This window comes from Eulemur rufifrons, chromosome 4 (genome assembly GCF_041146395.1).
Source record: "Eulemur rufifrons isolate Redbay chromosome 4, OSU_ERuf_1, whole genome shotgun sequence".
Lineage (NCBI taxonomy): Eukaryota > Metazoa > Chordata > Mammalia > Primates > Lemuridae > Eulemur > Eulemur rufifrons.
In genome coordinates, this window is record NC_090986.1 from 18,945,985 (window position 1) to 18,969,467 (window position 23,483).

The 23,483-nt window shown below is 39.2% G+C and overlaps 2 protein-coding genes across 3 annotated transcripts in view; one reads left to right on the forward strand and one right to left on the reverse strand.

The window, feature by feature from the left end:
* Positions 1–3,032, reverse strand: part of BIVM (basic, immunoglobulin-like variable motif containing) — a 33,027-nt gene extending 29,995 nt beyond the window's left edge. The window contains exon 1 of the mRNA XM_069467585.1: positions 2,976–3,032. The gene's annotated coding sequence lies outside the window, so the exon portion shown is untranslated. The remainder of the gene's footprint in view (positions 1–2,975) is intronic.
* On the forward strand, positions 765–15,764 carry POGLUT2 (protein O-glucosyltransferase 2). 2 transcript variants are annotated; one of them, XM_069467586.1, is made up of 10 exons: positions 3,671–4,149; positions 5,395–5,600; positions 6,982–7,187; positions 7,379–7,456; positions 9,098–9,270; positions 9,394–9,631; positions 11,008–11,217; positions 12,306–12,395; positions 13,568–13,675; positions 15,528–15,764. In XM_069467586.1, exons 1-10 carry the CDS (start codon positions 3,968–3,970, stop codon positions 15,543–15,545), a joined length of 1,509 nt encoding a protein of 502 aa, XP_069323687.1. In that variant the 5' UTR covers positions 3,671–3,967; the 3' UTR covers positions 15,546–15,764. The 2 variants fall into 2 exon arrangements, with proteins under 2 accessions (XP_069323688.1, XP_069323687.1); XM_069467587.1 differs by lacking the exons at positions 3,671–4,149; positions 5,395–5,600; positions 6,982–7,187; positions 7,379–7,456 and adding an exon at positions 765–779 and having other exon boundaries at positions 15,528–15,726.
* The last annotated feature ends 7,719 nt before the right edge of the window (positions 15,765–23,483 follow it).

A 23,483-nucleotide genomic window follows, 5' to 3' on the forward strand; every position in this document is an offset into this window, starting at 1 on the left:
TTTGGTGGTAGTTTCACCATAAGAAAGTGAAAATCATCAACACAAGGATGAATTTAATATTGATGGTCACTAAAAAATCAAAGTATCAAAAGTTTCTCATTTGAAACAATGCTTATATAAATTTCTCTCTGAAAATTTGTATAATATTCATAGATTTTACTATATAAGTAAAATACATTACAGAAAAAAATTGCCAAGTACCAAAAGATATTACACAGAAAATTAAAATTATCCAAATCCCACAACCCAAATACTGCTAGTGCTTTCTTTCCATATTGTCTGTCTGTTTCACATGTTTCCCCACTATAGTGAGCTCCATGAGGCCAAGGGGGCTTCTATTATTGTGTCCTCAGTACTTTGCTCAGCTCAGCTTCCTTAAAGTGCACTAAGCACAATTTATTATTGATAACAGAATCACTATAGACATCAGTTATTGTATTATATTGTAATTAAAGCCTCACGAAATTCTGAGGTATAGAGAGGCCATTTGTCCCTTCATTTAATAGCCTGCAGCTGTCACGGTTTTGTCACATCTTACATCTCCTTTTGTCTCTATACTCATTTATTTAATTTTTTTTTCTTTAGAGACAGGGTTGTCACTTTCTCACCCAGGCTAGAGTGCAGTGGTCTGACCATAGCTTGCTGCAACCTTGAACTCCTTGGCTCAAGATATCCTCCTTCCTCAGCCTCCTGAGTAGCTGGGACTACAGGTACACACCACCATGCCAAGCTAATTTTTTATCTTTTGTAGACACAGTAATGCTATGTTGCTCAGGCTGGTCTCCAGCTTCTGGCCTCAAGTTATCCTCCCACCTCAGCCTCCCAAAGTGCTGGGATTACAGGCATGAGCCACTTTGCCCAGCCTTTTCTCTATATTTATAAGCCATTACCAATTCCATTCCCACTCCTAGCTCCCTCGCCCCCACCATGAGTTGACATTTCTAATCTGACCTGTGCATAGACATTAGAAAATATTTAGAAAATAAAGTTTTGCTAAATATATGTGATCATAGAACTCCCCTGCCTGAAACCCTCTGCTCTTAAAACAAAGGCCAATTCCTCATCTGCCTCCTGCTCATTTATCTGGTTAGCTCCACTTCACCCTCCCCCACTTCCTCTCTGTTTGCTCCACATTACCTACCCACCCTCCTTTACTTAGTTAATTCCCATTCATCTTTCAAATGTCACTTTCTGGGGGAAGCTTTCTTTGCTCCCCCAACTAGGCCAGGTCACCGGTATATTCTCCTGTACCTTTCTTGCACACATCTGTCTTACCAGGGGGGCAATTTTACACTTATATTTGTGCGTGTGTGTTTACATGACGAAGGCCTGCTTCCTGGCAAGTCTGGTTTTCCTACTGTATACCCAGGGCCTAGCATTTGTAGAAGTCTCATTCAACAAGTATTTTTTAAGCGCCTACATCAGGCCAGGCATCACTGTAAGCCCTCCTTTTGGTGGACAGGTTCCCTCATCCAGGTAAGTGAGGTATTGCTATATTAAGATGTACTACTCAAAATGATTGCAGGACTTAAGTCTCCACTTATGGCTTATTCATAAAATCATCTATTGTTTAATTGTGTGCAAAGCAAAATTTTATAAAATAGCTAGCTTTAAATGTTCCCCTAGATTAACGATTGTTAAAATCATTGAACGAATTGTTCTGTAAGATACACATTTTGTTTGTAAAGCCAATATTTCTCGCCTAGGTTGTATTCCTTTCAGGTTGTATTTTAAGCTTTTTTTCTTCTGTATCAAGCTTATGAGAGAACTAAACATCTTTAAAAATCTCTTCAGTAAAACCTTCCACATATGACAAATACTATGATCTATATTCTGCATAGAAGGCAACTGAGACGCAGGGGGCAGTTGGGTGACTTAGGAAGGGTCAATATGTGCCCGACGGCGAGGCCATAAGAGCTAAGACCCCAGCGGGTCTAGTGTCCACCCTTTCCACCCAGTGTCCTCCCCAGTCCCTCCAGACTCCCTCCTCCTCCGCAGAGCAGACGCCGCGGGCCTACGTAAGGATACCGGGATTCCTCCGGCGCACGGCGCCCGCAGCAAGCGCAGGATCCCGGGGAGGCCAGGAGGGTTCCCACCGCCCTCCTCTGCGAAGCTCGCGGCGCGGCCGGGATCGGAGGCCGCCGGGACGCAGGCTACAGTAGCGCAGACCGGTCCCAGCCGGCAGAGCCAGTGTGTGCGGAGGCGGTGCCGGCCGAGAGGAAGGAGCGCTACTGCGCCCCCTGCTTGCCGCCCTCCCGCTGTGGCCACCCGGGGGCCCGCGCGCCCTCGCGCCCCTCCCGGGGCCTGGAGTCCCAGTCCCCGCACGGGCCAAGGACCGCGAGGCCTCCTGGCATCTCCCTCCTCCCTCCTCAGTCCCTCGCCAGCCGCCGGGTTGGCCACGAGGGGGACCGATTCGAATCTGCCCGTGGACCCAGGGACGGGGACGCTAGCTCCCGAGTTAAAGGCGCCCGAGAGAGGGGGACGCGGGCAGTTACTGAACCCGGGGGAAGAGGGCAGCCCCGCGATTCGTGTTTTTTAATAAACGAGTTGATATCATTAATAATGACAGTTGCAAAAAAGAAAATAGGAAAGAAAGCCCCTGCCTTGGCGCCCGACCAGGCCCTCTTTGGCACACAGAGCCACCCGGTCCGTCCGGGTTTTCGGGGCACCTGGCGAGAGGGAGGCAGGCTGAGGCGGCTCCGGGTCCGACTGCCGAGCCGACCAAGAGGTGCCCTCCGGGCGGCGCACGGGCGACTCCCCCAGGTGACTGCCCTGGCCGGGTGCGGGCGTGCAGGGGGAGGGGACGGCCACCGCTCGCCGTGTTCCCGGACCCGGCCGAGCGTGGCGTGGAGGTCGATGCTCGAAAAGGGGCCACCGGTATCCACGGGGCCGCCTCCAAATCAAGCTTTGTTCACGAGAGGACTAGCCCCTTCTCTCCCTGGCGCTTCTCCTCCCCCTGCGACCCAGTTTTTTACCCTACTCCTTCCGGAGGACGAGCACCGCTGCAGTGGCCTCCATTCGGACGCCACAGGGCTCCAGACAGGCGACGCTGGCTGCGCCTAGAGCAGGCGGGCGGCTGACTCGCACAGGGCCGGGCGCGCAGCCGGCCGCCACCTCGGCCCTTGCCCACCGCCCCGGGATACCTCTGGCCTGTCTGGCGGGGTCGGGTCGCTGCAGCCGCGGCGGAACCCGGCACCGGACCCCGATCACAAGCCCCTCCGGTTACCCTGGGGCTGGCGTCTCTCGTCCCATCGGAGGGCGCGGGGACAGTGCCCTGGACTGCGGTTCCCCACGACTGATCGTCGGATGTCATTGACAGCACCTTCTTTTCAACGTGTTTTATGTCTGCCCTCTGCACGTGCGGAGGATATGGTAATCCCCCAAAAAATCTTAGTTGTGCTTCCACCCCCGCGTGCCCCTCTATTGGGCATCTGTAGTATTTATCTGTTCCTTGAAAACGGTGACCGAAAAGTAAATAAATGGGTGAAAGAGGGTAAAACCTAGCAGGATTTCCGCTTGTCCTGGCGCGAACTACATATCCCAGGGAGCCCAGGGCGCCGGGACTCGTGTCCACTCCGCCATCCACTTGGAGAGGGCCTTACTGAGCCTGGCGCGACGCACGGGCCAATCCCCTCACTCTACACCTTGGCTGGAACCTGAGACGGATTCGCCCCCAAATGATGCTCCAGTGGCAGGAGCAGCACAAGTTTATCCTTGTCCCGAGAAAGGGGAGCAACGCGGTTCTTGCCCATTTCAGCAGAACGAGTGGCATCCTTCATCTGGACGTGCCAAGGCTCGGGTTGTGATTTTCCTGGGGACGGTGGAGACCCGCGCGCCTGCCCTGCACGTCAGGCGACACGCGGTGGAGCCCTGTTTGCTGCTGTGACCGGCCAACGTGCGTTTCCGCCCACCTCTTTCTTACACGTCTTCATTTATCCGTGGATCATTTCGAGAGTGCGTCTTGTAAATGTTTAGCACTTTGCTGCTTTACTGCTTCTTTCTGGGGACTGTTCCAGCACTTGCCGAGACCGGCGAAGAGAGGCGACTGAGCCCGGAGAAGAGCGAAATATGGGGACCCGGTCTAAAAGCGAATGTCGTCCTTCCCGCCCGCTATTTCTATATTCAGGCGGTGGATACATTAGGGAATAGGTAAGTCTAGAAACGGCACCTTAACTATTTTGGATTGCAGTTAAAACTGTAATCTCCCTTAAACTTTTCTCTTTAGAAGACTTTGTTTCTCCATAGCAGTTAAATTCCAGTGTATTTGGGTGCTATCCGCATCTGGTTTAACAGTGTCCCCCCCGATCGCAATGAATTTTTCTCTGTAGCTGTGGAAATAATTCCGAATTATAATATATAGAATATTATATATAGAATAAATAATACAATAATAACTTTACGAGCCATTTTGATAGGGATTTCCACATTACCAGAGCAAGACAAAGCCCCCCCCCCCACCCGCCTTGCTGGGAATACTATTAATATTTTCTAACTACTTTTCGCATAATCTGTGATATTTACCCCAGTTGCTAGACACTCGGTAGACACGCAGGTAAGCATGTTTTGAAACTCAAAAAGAAAAATGAAGTACTATTTGAAACTTTAGCGTTTGGAGGGAAAGTATCAATGTATGAATCTCTTATATGATTGTAACAAACAGTTATTTCATCCTAATAAATTAAATACATTAACATTGTACTTAAAACTTATTTTTATTATTAGAATACTTCTGAAGTGATTGTCTTCATTATTGTTGGATGCTGACCGTGTATATTTTGTAGGGGAAAAAAACAGTGTCAGAATAAAAGGTTTTCAAAGCAAAGAACAGGAAGATTGTAAATTTTGTCATTTGGCTATGAATACTACAGCTGGGGAAACTCAATAACATCTTTGCAAGAACACCCACTCCAAAAAAACTTTTATACAGTGACAGTAAGATGATACACTACCTACTGTGTTTTTGCCCATAACTGTAAGCATGATTTATAATACTGATATTTTAAAGAATCATTGACAGAGATTTTGCAAAATAAGATCATTCTCATCGGAGGCACAATTTGAACACAAATTTCTAGACGTGATGGGTGTGAAAGAAATAGTAGGTTGATAAGAATATTTCTATATATGAAATGCATAAGTATATTCTAGGCTTATATACATTAGTAGTCTTGACATATCCCCTTGTGATTGTCTAATGAAACTATTTTCCTCTTTAAAAAAAAAAAAACTCTTATTCATCATATTCATGGTACTAAGAGCATTAGAGAGAAGGTGTAATCTTGTATTAGAAGAAGAACGTGAAGAGAATAGTAAAGTTTCCAGACTGAAGAGCATGCTTATTGTGCATTTGTTCCTTTAAATAATTTTTATATCTTATTGTTCTTCCCATCACAGATTCACATCTTCTCCGGGTGAAAAGGTGTTCCTAGTGAAAATCTCAGCACCAGAAGAACAATTCACTAGAGTTGGAGTCCAGGTTTTAGACCGAAAGGATGGGTCCTTCATAGTACGATACAGAATGTATGCAAGCTATAGAAATCTGAAGGTAGAAGTTAAATTCCAAGGTCAACATGTGGCCCAATCCCCATATATTTTAAAAGGTAATTTGGAACATAATTTTGTAACAGCAGTATTTGAATACAATAGTACACGTCATTCTATCAATAAAAACAACTTATCATGATTTTTTTTTTACTGAAAGAAAAAAATAGACCTTTCCTACTCGAAAGCTAAATTAGGAGTCCTGGTAAAAGAGAGAAATTCAAGATTTCAATGGAAATTATAATTCACTAAAGAGCAAGGAACATATTAATAGAGAATTTGCTCCTTGAAGGCACAACCTTAGCAAGAATTATCAAGCTCTGTATGTGGTCATATATGATACATTCTTAATTGGACATACATGACTTAAGAAACTGATGCATGTTATTGAAATTTGGTAGATCATTTCAGGAAAGGAGATGGCTTGAAGGAGGTGTTGGTGACTGTTGTTTTTGATCTTTGTTCCGATGCCATTTTTCCAGAGAAATTCTCTGATGTTTTCTTATAAAGGATAAGAGTACAACTTTGTTGCCTAGAGCCATCTCCCTCCCTCTCATGGGAGACAGTACCCTAAAACAGTGGGGAAGGAGTATATACAAAGTGTATATACAAAGACAAGAATCTTCTGTCCCTCCTCCCACCCCCAAGAAAGGTAAATATTTATTAAAAGTATCTGGGTTCCTTTCCTGCATTCTACCAGAACCACATGGTACAGTACAACCTGCTAACCTTGAAAAGATACTACATTGTCAACTACTGCCTGGGTCAGGTGGGGATCTGAGAATTACAGTAAGGAATGACAGTAAAAAAATCTCAATTCAGATTCTGCTACATTGTTAGTACTATTTCTACAAATATATAATTAACCCATTATAAAATTAGTGAAATGGATTGTTTTGAGGGTTACTTTTACTTCTTTATAATTCTTTTTTTAAAAAAGGATAGGATTTCCTTGTTTACTTTTGTTGTTAATGATGAATAAAGTCCCTTAGACACTTAGAACCTATTTATGTAATAGACCAGTGAAATATTAATTCATATTACTTTTGTCTTTCATTAAAATAGGTATACTCTTCTGATACCCTTTTACCAGTATTTGGTTATTCTTAAGTACACAAAACATAAAGAATAATTAACTGTAATGTCTACTGTAGAGCATAAATTAGTGCCCATTGGCTTTCCTTTGGACTTATGTAAAGAGGACCTCATTATGAAAATATCATAAGACTTCACTGTGAAGAGCTGTCAGAATAGAAGGCTGACGTACTGCAATGCCCCCATGTAATAAAAATGTGTTTCTTTTAAAATGTGTTTTCAATCAAAATGCCCCTCCTAGCCAACTAGGCAAAATCCACTAATTCATATTTTGGATATGTGTTATGTGTTTCAAATGCTGAGTGAAATTATTACTGCCATACTTTGTTATTTGTGTGTAAATAGGGCCAGTTTACCATGAAAACTGTGACTGTCCTGTGGAAGACAGTGCAGCCTGGCTACGAGAGATGAACTGCCCAGAAACCATTACTCAGATTCAGAAAGATCTGGCACATTTCCCTGCTGTCGACCCAGAAAAGATTGCAGCAGAAATCCCAAAAAGATTTGGACAGAGGCAGAGCTTATGCCACTATACCTTGAAGGATAACAAGGTACAACATATGACTGAGGTTTGCTTGTTTGTTTTTGGTGATTTTTGTTTGTTTGTTTTGACCATTTAGCTACAATTAACTAAATATTTTATTAAACATCATCCTAGTGAGGATCATTGTGGCAAGCTTTTCCTCAGTGAAGTCTGCCAGCATTTTTAGACTAACATAATAAATGGTAAATTCTCTTTTAGGTTTATATCAAGACTCACGGTGAACATGTAGGTTTTAGAATTTTCATGGATGCCATACTACTTTCTTTGACTAGGAAGGTAAGTATATGTTTTCTCTTAGATGCAACAGATAATTTAAGCCCAGGTTTTACAATATAATTTTTCAAAATAAAAATAATAGCAATGCCAGAGGTATTCTATTCTGGAGCCATTTTAAAATACTATTCTGAAGTTTTATGTCATGTAGGATGCCTGTGTTAGTTTCCAAGGGCTGCTGTAACAAAGTACTACAAACTGGGTGACTTTAACTAGCAGAGATTTATGCTGTCACAGTTCTGGAGGCTAGAAGTCCAAAATCAAAGTGTCAGCAGGGCCAGACTCCCTCTGAGATTCTGGGTAGCACCCTTCTCTACCACTTCCTAGCTTCTAGCAGTGGTTTCGATCTTAGTGTCCCCTGGCTTGCAGCTGCATAGCCTCTGGCCTCTGCCTCTGTCATCACATAGCCTTTTCCCCTCATGTGTCTTTGTCAGTGTCGCTTCTCCACTTTTCATGAGGACACCAGTCATATTGGATTAATAGCTGAACATACTCCAGTATGACCTCATCTTAACTAATTACATCTGCAATGAGCCTGTTTCCAAAGAAGATCATTCTGAGATACTAGGGTTTAAGGCTTCAGCATATCTTTTTTCAGAGACAAAATTCAACCATAATAATACTCTATTGAGGAAAGAAAATGGCATATAATAAAACTATTTTGGTACTAAACCTACTTTGAGTCCAAGGAAGACTTGCTTTATACTGAATACTACTCCTTGGTATAATGTGCCTTAGTGGGGTTCTAGTGGAATACTTTGTCAGTAATATTAAAATAGCTGTATGAAAAACTATAGCAACATTTTTGTCAGTTGTATATTTATTTATAATCTATTATAATATTGAGTAATTTGCACATGTATCGTGATTGAATTACTCATGGAAAATTATAGTGCCTTTTTGAGATTGCAAAGCACTTATAGTCAGTTAATTCTGAATGTAGGTGGTTATCTAGCATCAGTATTATGCCTCTTTTAAGCTAAGATATCAGAGTACTGACGAATTTTTCTTGTTCATCTGTGTCAATCCATAGAAAAATAAGAATGTTCTTTAAGATTCCAATTTCTCAAGACGCTTCTCAGCCTGGTCAACATAATTATTGCCTTAAAAGAATATATCTCTTATTTTGCAAATACTCTAAACATTTTCTATGGCTAGATAAAACAGATTCTTTCCACATGTTCATGCCATTTGTCAGTAGAGGCAGCATACATAGTTTCAAAGTTACTATCCTGGCCTTGGGTTGGGTTCCTGAGTTCAAATCCTGGTCCTGCTACCTACCTGGTGTATGTTTCTACAATGAAAGCATCTGGCTCATTAACAAGAAACTAGGGTTAGAGTCCCAGGTGCTGTTTTTAAAATTATTTTCCAGTAATTTTCTTTCTCTTTGATCATCATAGAGTTTCTTGGCAGTCTTAGAACAGAGATTACCTTTACCATTTCATCCCTTTTGTGGGAAACCCAGAATACTTATATGTATGACCAAATCCTAAAAAATTATCCACGATTCAAACCAGGATAATTATCATTACCTGAAGTTTCTAAGGTTGGCCTTTCATTTGGCAATTTCTAATTTAAATTGATAAATATAAGATATCATCCAAAGCAAGAAATATGAATAGGATCTTTGTTTCCTTTCTTTAGGTGAAGATGCCAGATGTGGAGTTTTTTGTTAATTTAGGAGACTGGCCGTTAGAAAAAAAGAAATCCAATTCTAACATCCATCCAATCTTTTCCTGGTGTGGCTCTACAGATTCCAAGGATATCGTGATGCCTACCTATGACTTGACTGAGTCTGTTCTAGAAACCATGGGCCGGTGAGAGATGGGTCAGGGTTGACCCAGAGCCTTGGTTTTTTTTTTCTTTGGTGAGTTCTTTCCCAACAACTTTTGTGACATGACAGTTTGGGAGGAAAATCTGTCGCACTTTCTATCTTCTAGAGTAAGTCTGGATATGCTGTCTGTGCAAGCTAACACGGGTCCTCCCTGGGAAAGCAAAAACTCCACAGCTGTCTGGAGAGGGCGAGACAGCCGCAAAGAGAGACTCGAGCTGGTCAAACTCAGTAGAAAACACCCGGAACTCATAGATGCTGCTTTTACCAACTTTTTCTTCTTTAAACATGATGAAAGCTTGTATGGTCCCATTGTGAAACACATTTCATTTTTCGATTTCTTCAAGGTATGATATCATCGGTGGCCAATCCTTTTTGTTTTTCTAATTTATGTGTAAATAGTACTTTGAGGAAGGGAAGTTGAAGCCTGTAAATTCCAGGGGATGGGAGCAGTAAGCACAAAACTTAGTGAATATCAAGGCACAGGGGGCCTGGGAACTAGCTTGGCGACCTGAGCTGTGCTCACTACCCAGCCCTGACATTAAATATGTGCTGAGGGAGTTTGAAGCCTGGGTAGAGCTATGATTTTTTTTTCCCAGTTAATCCTCAAGATAAGCACATGTCAGCTCCAAATCCTTTTTTATTAATAAGTACATTTAAGTCATTTTATAAATATTTTTCCCCAGAGCCACGTTATCGCAATAGACTGTAGAAGATATAAACCAGTGGTTTCTTATCAGGCCTTCTGGTGGGGAATGACTTGAAACCCATCCAAATGTTCTGCCTGGGAATTCTGGGGGTTAGGGATCACTTTCTGTGTCTAGAATGTGATTGCTCATGTTTTCCAGGGAGTAATCCTTCTTCTGACATCTCCCTTTTTAAAGGCAGTGGGCACTGCCTTGCTCTTTAGACCAGTAGGTGGTTCCTGAAGTCCCATGTGGTATAGAGAAAGGTGGGCAAAAGGTCCTGTGTATGTGGAAGACAAATGATTAGCGAGCTCTATCTGCCCTGTAGATGGCCAGGTTTTCTTTTGGTGGGTTATGTGGAGGTAGGTAGACCTAAAGAATGCTATGAGTTGTCAGTGTTTATTCCATATGCATATCTCACAGTTTTTTGAAAGAAATTATTATAACCAAAGAGAGCAGATACTAGCCATCCTTGCTCAGAGGGAAGGGTGTTACATCTTGCCTTGGCTTTATTCCTGCCTGATGAATTTTCTACAACTAAAGGCTATTGATTACCACAGTCCCAATGAATATTTTTATTCATAAGATGTTCTTGCCCCAGAGCTTGCTAATTTCCTTAAGACATATGTGTGGCCATCTGGTGCTTAAAAAATACTACTAACATGCCTCAGAATGTGCTGTCAGGTGCACATGTGCCATCAAAAAAGCACTAGAGGAATTACAAGGTCACAAATAAATTTATCTTTCCTTATGTTGTAGCATTAGAACAACAGCTTTGTTATTTTATTGTCTGCTTCCACATTAGATTTATTGCCCCCTTTGCAAAATTTATTCTAAGAGCCCATCAATGTGAGCGTATTGCTCTAGGTCAACCCGTTATATAATAGCACTAACTAAATGGCAAAGGCAGAGGGCAAAATCTGGCCAACTGGTATCTGAGGATGGCAAGAGTTTATGTGTGGAATGGAGAGGAGCATAAAGAGAGTGAAAACAAGGAAACAGAATGGAAGTTCTTAAACTTTACCACTGTTTTGCAGCATAAGTATCAAATAAATATCGATGGCACCGTGGCAGCTTATCGCCTGCCGTATCTACTGGTTGGTGACAGTGTTGTGCTGAAGCAGGACTCCATCTACTATGAACACTTTTACAATGAGCTGCAGCCCTGGAAACACTACATTCCTGTTAAAAGCAACCTGAGCGATCTGCTAGAAAAACTTAAATGGGCAAAAGATCATGATGAAGAGGTAAGGTCAGTCTCCTCCAAGGCTTCCTTCCACTTATACCCCGATGTCACAGGTCCGTTTGAAATGTCTTGTGCCAGGGGTGTCCAGGATGCTCAGATGCAGACTTTTACCTGTAAATGGGAAGCTGCCTGCCCATGGATAGCAAAGCAGTTTCCCTTGGATGAACACAGCAGGCATTATGTCTTTTTTTTCTTTTGTTCTAAAGACAGTGTCTCACTCTTGCTCAGGGTGGTCTCAAACTCCTGACCTCAAGCGATTATCCTCCTGCCTCGGCCTCCCAGAGTGCTAGGATTACAGGCATCAGCCACCGTGCCTGGCCAGCATTGTGTCTTGGAATAACTGTCCACCCTGCATGTGAAACAAAAAGCCAAACCTTGGCCTTGATAACACCTTTTTCTGTCAGTCCCGTTGGTTTGAGCTGCAAGCACTGCCTCTACTAGCAGTATGAAAATTAAGGTGGCCAGTCTGGCAGAAGGAATCACTAGCTATGCTGTCGATTAAAGTGAGGGATTGCATGAAATAAGCTTGAACTTAATTGTCTGCTGAAAATTGTGAAGGCAATACATTAAGCTTCGTCTTGCATTTACTTTATAAAGTTATTGTTACCTCTCCAAGAGAGGCTTAATTCTAGTAGGCTCAGTATGACTTCTCAAACTTTCAAACTTAAAAACCTCCCTTTTTTGGAAATTCTTTTTCAATTTCAATAGATTTTGGGTTACAAGTGTTTTTTGTTACATGGATGAATTGTATAGTGAAATCGGGGCTTTTAGTGTACCCGTTGTTCGAATGGTGTACGTTGTACCCCATAGATCATTTTTGATCCCTCACCTCCCTCCTACTCTTCCCCCTTCTTAATTTCCAATGTCCATTATTCCACTTTGTGTGACCATATATGCCCATAATTAAAGACCTCTCTTTGATTTGAGCAAATATACTCTGTTAAATGTTTCTTTTACCACATAAAACTACCCCCAAAGATATGTTTCCTACTATTGTCCCACTGTATAGGTACTCTCAAGATCAGTTTACATATGTCTTCTTGGGGGAAAAAATATGTTTCATTAAAGGATCTTTTGTTGTTCCCATAGGCAAAAATGATAGCAAAAGCAGGCCAAGAATTTGCAAGAAATAATCTCATGGGTGATGACATATTCTGTTATTATTTCAAACTTTTCCAGGTCAGTATTTTCCAAGAAAATAGTCATATAACTTATAACTAGACATGTTAAGAACAAGTAATATTTCACTTAATTCCCAAAATATATTAACATAAGGAGATATATGTTCTTCCGTGGGTGAAAATCAGGGACAAATATTAAGTAATAATAAAAAATAGTTGAAAACCAAAGATTAGCTAATAGAGAATATTACACTCAAGTGAAAATTATTAATATTAGGACTGTGTGGTATGTGATTAGGAAATTGGCCTCTGATCCTGCAAAGTTATTGTATATGGATTTGTATTTAATATTTTCTCTTTTTTCTGTTGCTACTGCCTTACCGTTTCCTTGTCTGAACAGTGCAAGGTGTCTTTGGGCCTCTTGTCCTGACCCCATGTGAGCCATGACTTCTGTTGGAAATTATTTCCATGGGCCCAAGCATTTAGGGATAGTAATCAAAGCATCTCTAACCATGTAAAAGCCTTTTTTAAAAATGTAGCAAGTTATTTGCTAATAATAGTACTAGATTTAGATTAAGATTTTTTAACTCACAATTATAGATAGTGAGCCCATCTCTGAGGCTCTTCTGTAGAACAAATTTGGTCTGTTACTGATCTGTACTGGCCCTCCCCCTTTTTAACCTCCCCTTGATGAAGGGATGCAGAGTGGGAACCATGTGGAATGAGTGAATTGGGGGGATTTACTCTCTGGATTTCTAAAGATCCCCGGAGTAGTGTTCATTCATTCAGCTAACATTTAGCATAAGTAGTTAGCACAGTGTCCCACCCAGAGTAAGCACATAATTAATGAAGATGATGACTGTGGTCATGAAAGCCATGATGAGGAAAGCAAAAAGAGTCCCCATCCTCAAATTCTCAGTCTAGGGAAGATTGTGTGCAAAATTGTTTTTATTATAAGGCAGAAGGTGGTTAAAAAAAAAAAAAAAGAAGTCATATAAATTTAGGATAGAATAATGAGAGGTCTGTCAGGAATAGGCAGTCAATATTCAAAGGACATCCACTTCTCAAGAGCTCTGTTGTTGTGTGTTTAAAGTGGGTGTGTATGGAGGACTTTGCAGATCACATGTGAATTAAATGGATCATAGTCTTTGTAAATTCCAGCATGTCTGATTTGTTGAATGTACTTAAAATTGTTGTGTAAGGAATGCTTTTGTATTGTTGCTTGAACAGGAATATGCCAATTTACAAGTGAGTGAGCCCCAAATCCGAGAGGGTATGAAAAGAGTAGAACCACAGACGGAGGATGACCTCTTTCCTTGCACGTGCCATAGGAAAAAGGTAACCAGAACTGACCTTCTGGCTAGTGTCGAAGTAAGAACTAACACTGATCTCAATTTGCATTCATTCCTTTAGTCATCCAGTCAGGCAACAAATATTTGAGTTCCTCCGGAGGCATCCAAGCCATTCAGTCTACTAGAGAGACAGATATATTAGATGATAAAAATCCACAGGAAAGGATGCTAAAATGCAATTAAGTGAGAGGACTTAGAAGCTCCCTGGCAAAGTTGAGGAAGCCTTTTTCTTTTTCCCCTGAGACAGAGTCTCACTCTGTCTCCCCAGCTAGAATGCAGTAACATCATCATAACTTACTGCAACTTCAAACTCTCCTGGGCTCAAGCAATCCTCCTGCCTCAGCCTCCCAAGTACCTGGGCCTACAGGTGTGCACACCATACCTAGCCTTGAGGGAAGCATTTTTTAATGTGAGAATTCAGATCACATGGTATTTGAATAGATAATTACAGTTCAAAAAGTACTTCCACATGTATCATCTGATGCCTTCATCTTGTGATATAGGTTTGGCAAAGTTCATCATCCCAACTTAAAGAAGAAAAAATATATAACCATGATTACTTGTGTTATCAAATTATTTATTTAAAAATAGTCTTTGTTGATACCACTACATAAGGATTTCATTTATCAAAGTCAGATTCACGTCTGGACTTGTAAGGTAAAAGGACCTTAGAGTTCATCTAGTAAATGCCTTCATTTTTACGGTTAACAAAACTGAGCCCAAAGAATTTAGCTCAGAATCTTCTAGCTGGATTATGGCAAAGCAAAAACCAGTATCTCATCCTCAGATTATGTGTATATTTTTGTATGAAGACGTTGTGTGATGGAGAACTGTCTTTTTGATTATGGTTATTTTTTTGTTTCAAGGAATATGAATTGTATAAACTGCAGTATATACATATATGTGTGTATGTGTATATAAAATACATTATTTTAAGCAGCATCATTATGTTTCTGAATGGACGAACTCAAGATTATGGTATTGTAATCAAAGATGAGAAGGCAGATTAGGCAATTTTTATATCTACCTCTCAAGGGGGTTTAAAAGGGATAGGTGACACTGGCCCCAGTGGTATGACAGAACCAGTTCATAGGAGCTCACCCATTGTAAGTATTCAGGAATTTTGCACACTAGATAAATTTCTGGTAGCTTGGCATCAGTCTAGTGGAAGTATTTACACCATAGCAAATAGCATATGCTACAAATCAAAATTTTGGTTGTGTTGTTTTTTTGGAGAACTGATTTACCACTATCTGGCTCTCAGAGGTGGTACATCATCAGTGCTAACCCCTGTTAGGGCTGCGACCATAAAATCAGTTAAACAAGAATTGTCAAATCAAAAGGTACCCCCTCACCACATTTGTGATTTGGTATCAAAACACTTCTCACTTTGGCTCCAAGTGAGACTGGGCAGCTTCCTTTCTGCATTTCTGTTTAATTTTTTATCTTTATCTAAATGTTTTAGAGAAGGTACCAAATCACTGTCTTCTACTGATTAGTAGAAGTTAGGGACTAGAGTGATAGCTTTGTTTATTTCTTGCTTGTTGTCCATTCTAGCCTTTCACTGATCATGTTCATAACACAAGGTCTTTACCATAATAAAGACCCATGGACGTTTGGGTTCCCAGTCAGTAGCCTGTGAAACACAACGTGATTTTACCCATGTGGTTGAGTCCGATCCTCTAGAAATAGTCCTAGGCCCTAAAAGCCTCTATCAGTAACTTGGCTTTTTCCCCCTCTCTCATCATTAGGGAAAAATAATTAATAGACTAATGTTAGTCTTCTTTACTCATATAAGATTTCTTGGTGGCTCTAAATATTTTGCTTCTTCATTGCAGACCAAAGATGAACTTTGATATGCAAAATACCTTCCATTCAAATAATGGTGCTCTGAAGACTCTTCTTAACTGAAAAGAAGAATGTTTTTTAAGTATTCATTCATGGACAATATAAAACCTGCCGTGTGATTGTTTGGATTATGAAGATATGTTTCTACCTATTATGCAGTATTCTCATGACTGTCCTTTAAAGCAAATTTTTAAAATTTTATAATAAAACCACCTTTATTTTAAAGGCCTATGTTATGCCACTTTGTAGCTGTGTTTGGACCATGGAGCACTAAAAAGACAGAGAATCTGGGTCCTTGACTCACAGTAGCCCAGACCCCTGCCCAGACTTGTTTGATGTGACAGAACAGTAGACCCCTATCTCCTTTAAGCCACTATTATTGCTGATACTCAGCCACTCGCAGCTGAACTTACTAATACATCATACTAAGCCTATCATTATCTGGCCTCTGCCTGCATCTTCAGTCAAACCTCTCAGCACTTTCTAATGTGAACCCTGTAGTCTAGCAACACCAATCCCCTCCCAATTCTGTCAGTACCTGTTTCCTTACCTTCCTGGTACCTGCCTTTCCCTTGGTCTGGAATGCCAGGATTCTCTCTTCTTCATCCAGCTCAGACATCCTTTGATGCTCATTTCAGGAATCTAGCTTCACCTCTGAATCTTCTCCTCTGCACACTTACATCATTGTATTCACCACACTATGTGCTACTTATCCATCTGGTTCTCTCTCTTGCTCTTACCAGATTTTAAGCACCTTGACTGCAGACACCATGCTTTTCTTCTGGGTAATTGTAGAGTCTAATAGGGTACCTGCAACTACAAAGGCTGAATAAATATTGAATGGATAAATGAATGAATGAAAATCACTTTAAAATACAGCTAAAAGCATTAAAAAGGAACGAGAAATCCTAACACTGAATCACATATCATTTTCTACAAATTCCCTCACCAAATATTCTCCCATCTATCTTCCAGTTAAATAATCTTATAAATTTTTTAAATTTTGAAATATACACACAGAAGAACATAAATATATACCTGCAGTTTAAAAATAATTATTAAAAAATCTATGTAACTACTGACAAAAATTGTTTGCTTGACCAAACTTTGCTCAGGCTCCTGAATCTTCTATGCCTACTTGTGCATTGTCTTGTAAAATCCAGTTTTAGCAAGAACCCTGATAAGTCAGTTTATCAAAATCCCCCAACCTCCTTATCTGATCACTCTCTGTATTTAATCAGGTTCTTCTTCGTCCACCATTGCCCAGATGATGTCTGATCATGCTGGCCTATTTTCAGCAAGAATCCTTTATGTCCATAGAACCAGAATCTCCATTACTCCTGATATTTCCTCTTAGTAATTTTCCATCCACTGACCCTTACCATACTTGGTGGCTGTAAATGCCCACTTTTCCATGCTGTATCTGGAACTGAGCCTGATTCTATACTGAGTTTTTTTCCCCTTATCGCAATAGTCATGAATAGCATCTGTTTTTACTGCTTTAACTATTGTCCAGCTCTGGTTTTTATTTGACATTACCACTTGGGTTCAGGCATAGAACATTGCTGGCACCTTAGAAAGTGTCTCACCCTACCATATTTCCCCCTCCCCATAACCACTATTGTGATGGCTGTAACAATCTTTTCTTTGCCTTTTTAATAGTTTTACCTCTTACATATACTTTCCTAAGCAACACAGTTTAATCATGCCTATTTTTAAGTTGTTATAAATGAAATCATACCAAACATTTTTGTTGTCACTTGCCTATTAATGCACATAGTGGCAGTTCATTCATTATTATATGTAGAGAATATTTCATCATATGAATATGATCACTTTATTTCACCATTCCTTTGTAGATGGGCATTTGGGTTGTTCCTGTTTTGGAAGAATGTCAGTCAATGCTACTGTGAGCATTCTTATTCGTGTTTCTTGACCACAGTTGCTTAGCCATAGTAATTATTGGGTTATAAAGAACATACATCTGTAATTTTACCAGATAATCTCAAGTGAGTCTAAATTGCCCCAATTTATGCCCTCTCCAGGGCTGTATAGGATTTTCAGTTGCTTTACTTCCTTGCTGTTGATAACATTTGATACTACCAGTCCCTCAAATTTTTTGACAATCCAATTTCTATGAAATGGTAACTCATTATGTTTTCCTGTTTGTTTTTTTTTTTTTCAAGACCAATCAGACAAGGTAACTCATTATGTTTTAATTTTTATTTCTCTGATTACTAATGAGGCTGACCATCTTTTTATGTGGTTGTGAGCCATTTATGTTGCATATCTTATAGAATTTTTAAATTTTTATTCCTTTTTTTTGTTTGTTTTTGGCTCATTTTCCTACTAAGTTGTTTGACTTCCTGGTAGATTCATAGAAGTTTATTTTGGAGCTATTACTTTGTTGGTTGTATATGCTACATTATGACATGTCTTAGACTGTCATTTCAATGTCTTTTAATGCTCAAAAGATCATGATTTTAATGTAGAGGATATATCAATCTTTTTTTATGGCTAGTGCTTTTTGAGTCTTGTTTAAGCTATCCTTCCTTATCCCGGGGTCATTAAGCCAGGCCTATGTTATCTTCTATATGAGTTTCCCAGGACTGTCTCAGTAAATCCCTACAATTTAATTTCTGTTGGTGACTTAAAACAACAGAAATTTATTCTCTGACAGTTCTGGAGGCCAGAAATGTGAAACCAAGGTATCAGCAGTGTTGGTTCCTTCTGGAGGCTCTGAGGGAGTATCTGTTCCACGCCTCTTTTACAGCTTCTGATGGGTTCTGGCAGTTCTTAGAGTTCCTTGGCTTCTAGATGCATGACTCCAATCTCTGCCTCTGTCATCACATGGTCTTCCCCTGTGTATCTCTGTGTTTTCTCCTTTTCTGTCTCTTATAAAGATACTCATAATTGGATTTAGGGCCCATCCTAAATCCAGGATGATCTCATCTCAAGAATTTTAATTATATTTGCAAAGACTCTATTTCTAAATAAGGTCACATTTCACAGGTAGCCCAGTTAGGACTTGGACATTTCCTTTTTGGGGCCACTCTTCAACCCAGTACATGTTCTAAAAAATTCCCTTTGAAATTAGGAACAACATAAGGATTCCCACCATTTCACACTACTATTCAACATAGTGCTGGAGATCTAAGCTAGCACAATAAGTCTAGAAAAAGAAATAAAGGCTATAAGGATGGAAAAATAATGAATAAAATTGTCATTCAAAGCAGATGCTATGCTTCAGTACACAGAAAATCCAAATATATTTACAGATAAATTGTTAGAATTAATAAGAAAATTTGGCATTTGCTAGATGCAAAACCAGCATATAAAATTCAATTGCATTTCAATATACCAGCTGATAACAGAAAATGAAATAAAAATGCATGAGACAGCACTTACAATAGCTTTGAAAATTATGAAGTACTTATTTGAGAAACTAAATTTAACAGAAATGGACAAGACCTTTACACAGAAAATTGTGAAAACTTTAAAAAAAAATTAAATTGAAAGATATCGTATGTCCATAGATTGGCAAAATCAACATTAAAGTTGTCAATTCTCTCTCACACGTTATATAGAGTCAATGTAATCCTAACCAAAATATACCCTGCCACTTTTTTGTTGTGGAACTTCACAAACTTTTTCTAAAAAAATTATGGACCTGAAAGTCTAAGAAAAATCACTCTTGAGAAAGGATGAATGCTCCCCACTATGTAGCAAGACTTTTTATAAACTTAATATTTAAGGCTGTGTGATATTGGTGTAGAGATAGAAAAATAGAACAATACCAGAATAGTGATGCATAACCAGAGCCATGTATATGTGGAAACTCAATCTGTGATAGAGAACAGCAAATGTTGGAGAAAGATTGCACATTTCAGTGAATGGAGCTGGGACAATTTGGTAACCACATGTAGAACAAAGCAGTTGGAACTCTAGCGTGCACTATATCCAAAGATCAATTCCACAAGATTAGTGACAAAAGGCAAGACATAATACATATTTTTCATCAGCAAAAAGGCTATCTCTGCATTGTTCTAGTAGTATAAACTTGAACAGCTGAAGTGGCCAAAAAATTATTTCTTTCACTTTGTGACTGATAAAGCCTTAGAAATTGTTTCCAAATTATAGCAAATCTAGAAGTTTCTGGAACATATGTTTCTCATTATACAACTCTTTTTTTCCTTCATTCCAAGAAGGAGACCATTTTAATCCACCACAATGGCACTGCCACAAATGGCCCATGTGTTCCTGGACCTCAAGTGATACATTAGCATAGCAGGAATTCCTCTAAGGAACATCCCCTCTTGTGGTAAAAATAAGTGAAAAGTAGGTGCTAAGAGGATGGAATTCATAATATATCTTTGCTTGTCTTATAAATCTTTTGTTTAAGTCTGAATGGAGACAGTTGAAATTTCAGTGAGGAAGTCAGGACTGACTTTGGCTGTTAAGCATGGAATGTGTGATCTGTTGATGGATGATAAAGTTGGCATCTCTTCCGTCAGTAGCTTTCAAAGTCTGGTTTAAAGAACCAGATTTTCAGCTTGAACATTTGAATCAGAGTATGAGAAAATGAATCAAAAACTTCATATGCTCATATAAATGTATATAAATTTTTTTCTCCCCAAACAATTTTTCTGCAAATGAATTTTTCACTCAACAATACATCATTGTTACATTACATTTTTCTTTAAAAAAAATTGGGGGGCTGGACACAGCTGCTCATGCCTGCAATCCTAGAACTTTGGGAGGCTGAGGAGAGAGGATTGCTTGAATCCAGGAGTTCCAGGCTGCAGTGAACTATGATCACACCACTGCACTGCAGCCTGGGTGACAGAGACCTTGTCTCTAAAATAAATAAATAAATAAAATTTTAAAAATTTAAAAGTATTTTGGGGAGGGAAGGGGTAGTCGTGGCCATAAAGGAGTAGCTTGAGGGATACTTGTGGTGATGGCTTGCTCCTATATCTTTTATTTATTTATTTATTTTTTTTTTTTTTTTGAGACAGTCTCTCTCTGTTGCCCAGGCTAGAATGCAGTGGCATCATCATAGCTCACTACAACCTCAAACTCCTGGGCTGAAGAGATCCTCCGCCTTCAGCCTCCCAAGTAGCTGGGACTACAGGTGTGCACCACCCGTCCTGGCTAATTTTTTCTATTTTCTTTTTTAGTACAAATGGGGTCTCATTGTTGCTCCGGCTGGTCTTGAACTCCTGACCTCAAGCAATCCTTCCACCTGGGCCACCCAGAGTGCTAGAAACTCCTGTATCTTTATTGTGGTAGTGGTTATACAAATGCACACATGTGATAAAACTGCATAGAGCTATGTGTGTGCGCACACACACACACACACACAAACGAGTGCAGGTATAACTGATGAAATCTGAATAAGCTGTGTGAACTGAATTGCACTAATGCCAAGCTTTTGGTTTTGATATTATGCTATAGTTAAGCAAGATTGCTACCATTGGGGGAAGGTGAGTGAAGGGTATACATTCTGTTGCTGTACATACTTTTATAATTATTGCAAATAAAATGATAAAAAATAAGTTTATTTTAAATAAACGACACAAGTAACACATGCTCACATTAAAAAAAAAAATCAACTTTTTCCAATCCCTATGCTTTTCTCAATAGAATCACTGTTAACAGGTAGACTTCCAGACATTTTCTTGGATACATAAACTTAGAGGAGAGGTCCATCAATGACTCAAATCATAATACTGTACCCTTTCCATCCTTTCTACTATGTGGGAAGAATTATTTCTAATTTTCAGCTTTTTCAAAAAGAAGGTTGCCTACTGGTAATACTACAAGGAAGCTTTCTCAAAGTGAAATTACTGAACAAAAGGTTGTAAGTAACTTAAATTTCTATAGATCAAGCAAAACGGGAAGAGGCTATACAAATTATGCTCCTAGTAATAGAGTATTAAAATACCATTTTCCTATATATTCAACAATACTGGGCATTAGTCATCTTTATCACTTTTATCAATTTGAGTTAAAAACTATTTTTTAAACATTTTTCTGATTACTTAAGAAATTAGATATTTTTAGTATTTTCTTTGACTTTTTTGTAATTTTATCAAATTTTTAATTTAAAAAAATTTCCTACTGATGTATTTCAACTTTTTATGTATTACAAACATCAGTCTTTTGCTATTATGTTTGTCGTGAATGTTGGCTTCCAATCTTTTTGGTTTTTTGACTTTGCTTAGAGTGTTCTATTCAGTTCTTCAACTGATTGGGTAAGGCCCACTCACATTATGGAAGGTAATCTGCTTCATTCAAAGTTCACCAATTTCAACGTCAATCTCATCATCTAAAAACACCCTCACAGAAACATGCAGAATAATATTTGACCACATATCTAGGCACCATGGACAAGCTAACTTGACATGTCAAAAATAGGAATTCATTAAACAAATATTTACTGAGTACCTAATATGCCAGACATTGCACTAAGCTCTAAAGATACAGCAGTGAACAGCTGCTATATATTCTGGAAAAAGAATGAAAATAAACAAGTAAAACATAAAGAAATAAGATAAGTATGGATTGTGATAAATAAAAACAGGGTATTATAGAAAGAAATTGGGTTGGATGGTAGTGGCTACTTTAGACTGGGTAATCAAGGATGCTCCAGATTTTTCACTGTTAAGTAAAATGTTTGCAATAGTTTATGATAAACAACCACTATTAAAACATTAAATTTTAAATTTAATATTAACTTATTAAGGCTTTTTAGTAGGAAGGGCATTATATTTCATTAAATGTTTTTAGGCATTTATTGAAATGTTCATGTTTTATTTTGTTTTGGTTTTGCTGCATTAATCCATAATGGATTACAATAATAGCATTCTAATTGTGAAACATTATAAAAACTGCATGGTCATTATATATTATTACTTTAATACATAGCTGAATTCATTGTGCTAATATTTAATTTAGAATATTTCCAACTACAGCCCACAGGCCAAATCTGGGCCACCACTAGTATTTGTACAGCCTGCAAACCAAGAAGTGGTTGGAAAAAATCAAAAGAATAACAGTATTTAATTACATGTGAAACGAATGAAATTCAAATTATGATCCATAAGTAAAGCTTTTGTATTAGTTTCCTATTGTAGCTGTGACAAACTACCACAAATGGAGTGGTCAAAAACAATATGAATGTATTCTTTTACAGTTCTAGAGTTCAGAGCTTGAAATCAGTTTCACTGGGCAAATGTCAAGGTTTTGGCAAGGCTGGTTCCTTCTGGAATCTCTTAGGGGAGAAAACTTTTCCTAGCCTTTTCTGGCTTCTAGAGCTACATTCTTCACATTTCTTGTGTTGGGCCCGGTCCCTGCATCTTTCGAGCCAGTGGCTTGGCATCTTTAAATCTCTCTGCTTCTGTTGTCACATTGCTTTCTGTCTCTCTGAATGGTGTAGCATTATTATTCATAATAGCCAAAAAGTTGAAACAATCTAAATGTCCACCAGCTGGCGAACAGATACACAAAATTGTTGAATACTCTTCAGAAATAACAAGACATGAATTACGAGAAGGAACAAAGTACTGATGCATGCCATAACATGGATGAACCTTGAAAACATTATTCTAAGTGCAAGAAGCCAGACACAAAAGAGCCTGTATTGCATGACTCCATTTATATGAAAATTCCAGAAAAGGCAAATCTACACAGACAGAAAGTATGTTAGTGGTTGCCCAGGGCTACGGGTAGGAATAGGGAGTGACTACAAAATGGGCACAGGTTTCTTTTGGGGGAAAAAATGGAAATGTTATTAAATTAGATTATGGTATGGTTGTAAAATTACTGGAAATCTCTGAATTGTACACATCAAATGAGTGAATTTTATGGCATATAAATAAAGTTTTAAGAAGCACAGCTATAAAATGATACCATTAAAGAAATGTTAATTAAACTTTGTAATT

Coding starts and splice junctions, on each gene's coding strand:
- POGLUT2 (XM_069467586.1), top strand. CDS start 3,968: ATGTTTAGCACTTTGCTGCTTTACTGCTTCTTTCTGGGGACTGTTCCA. Junction 9,632..11,007: donor CATTTTTCGATTTCTTCAAG/GTATGATATCAT, acceptor ACTGTTTTGCAG/CATAAGTATCAAATAAATAT. Junction 11,218..12,305: donor CAAAAGATCATGATGAAGAG/GTAAGGTCAGTC, acceptor TTGTTCCCATAG/GCAAAAATGATAGCAAAAGC.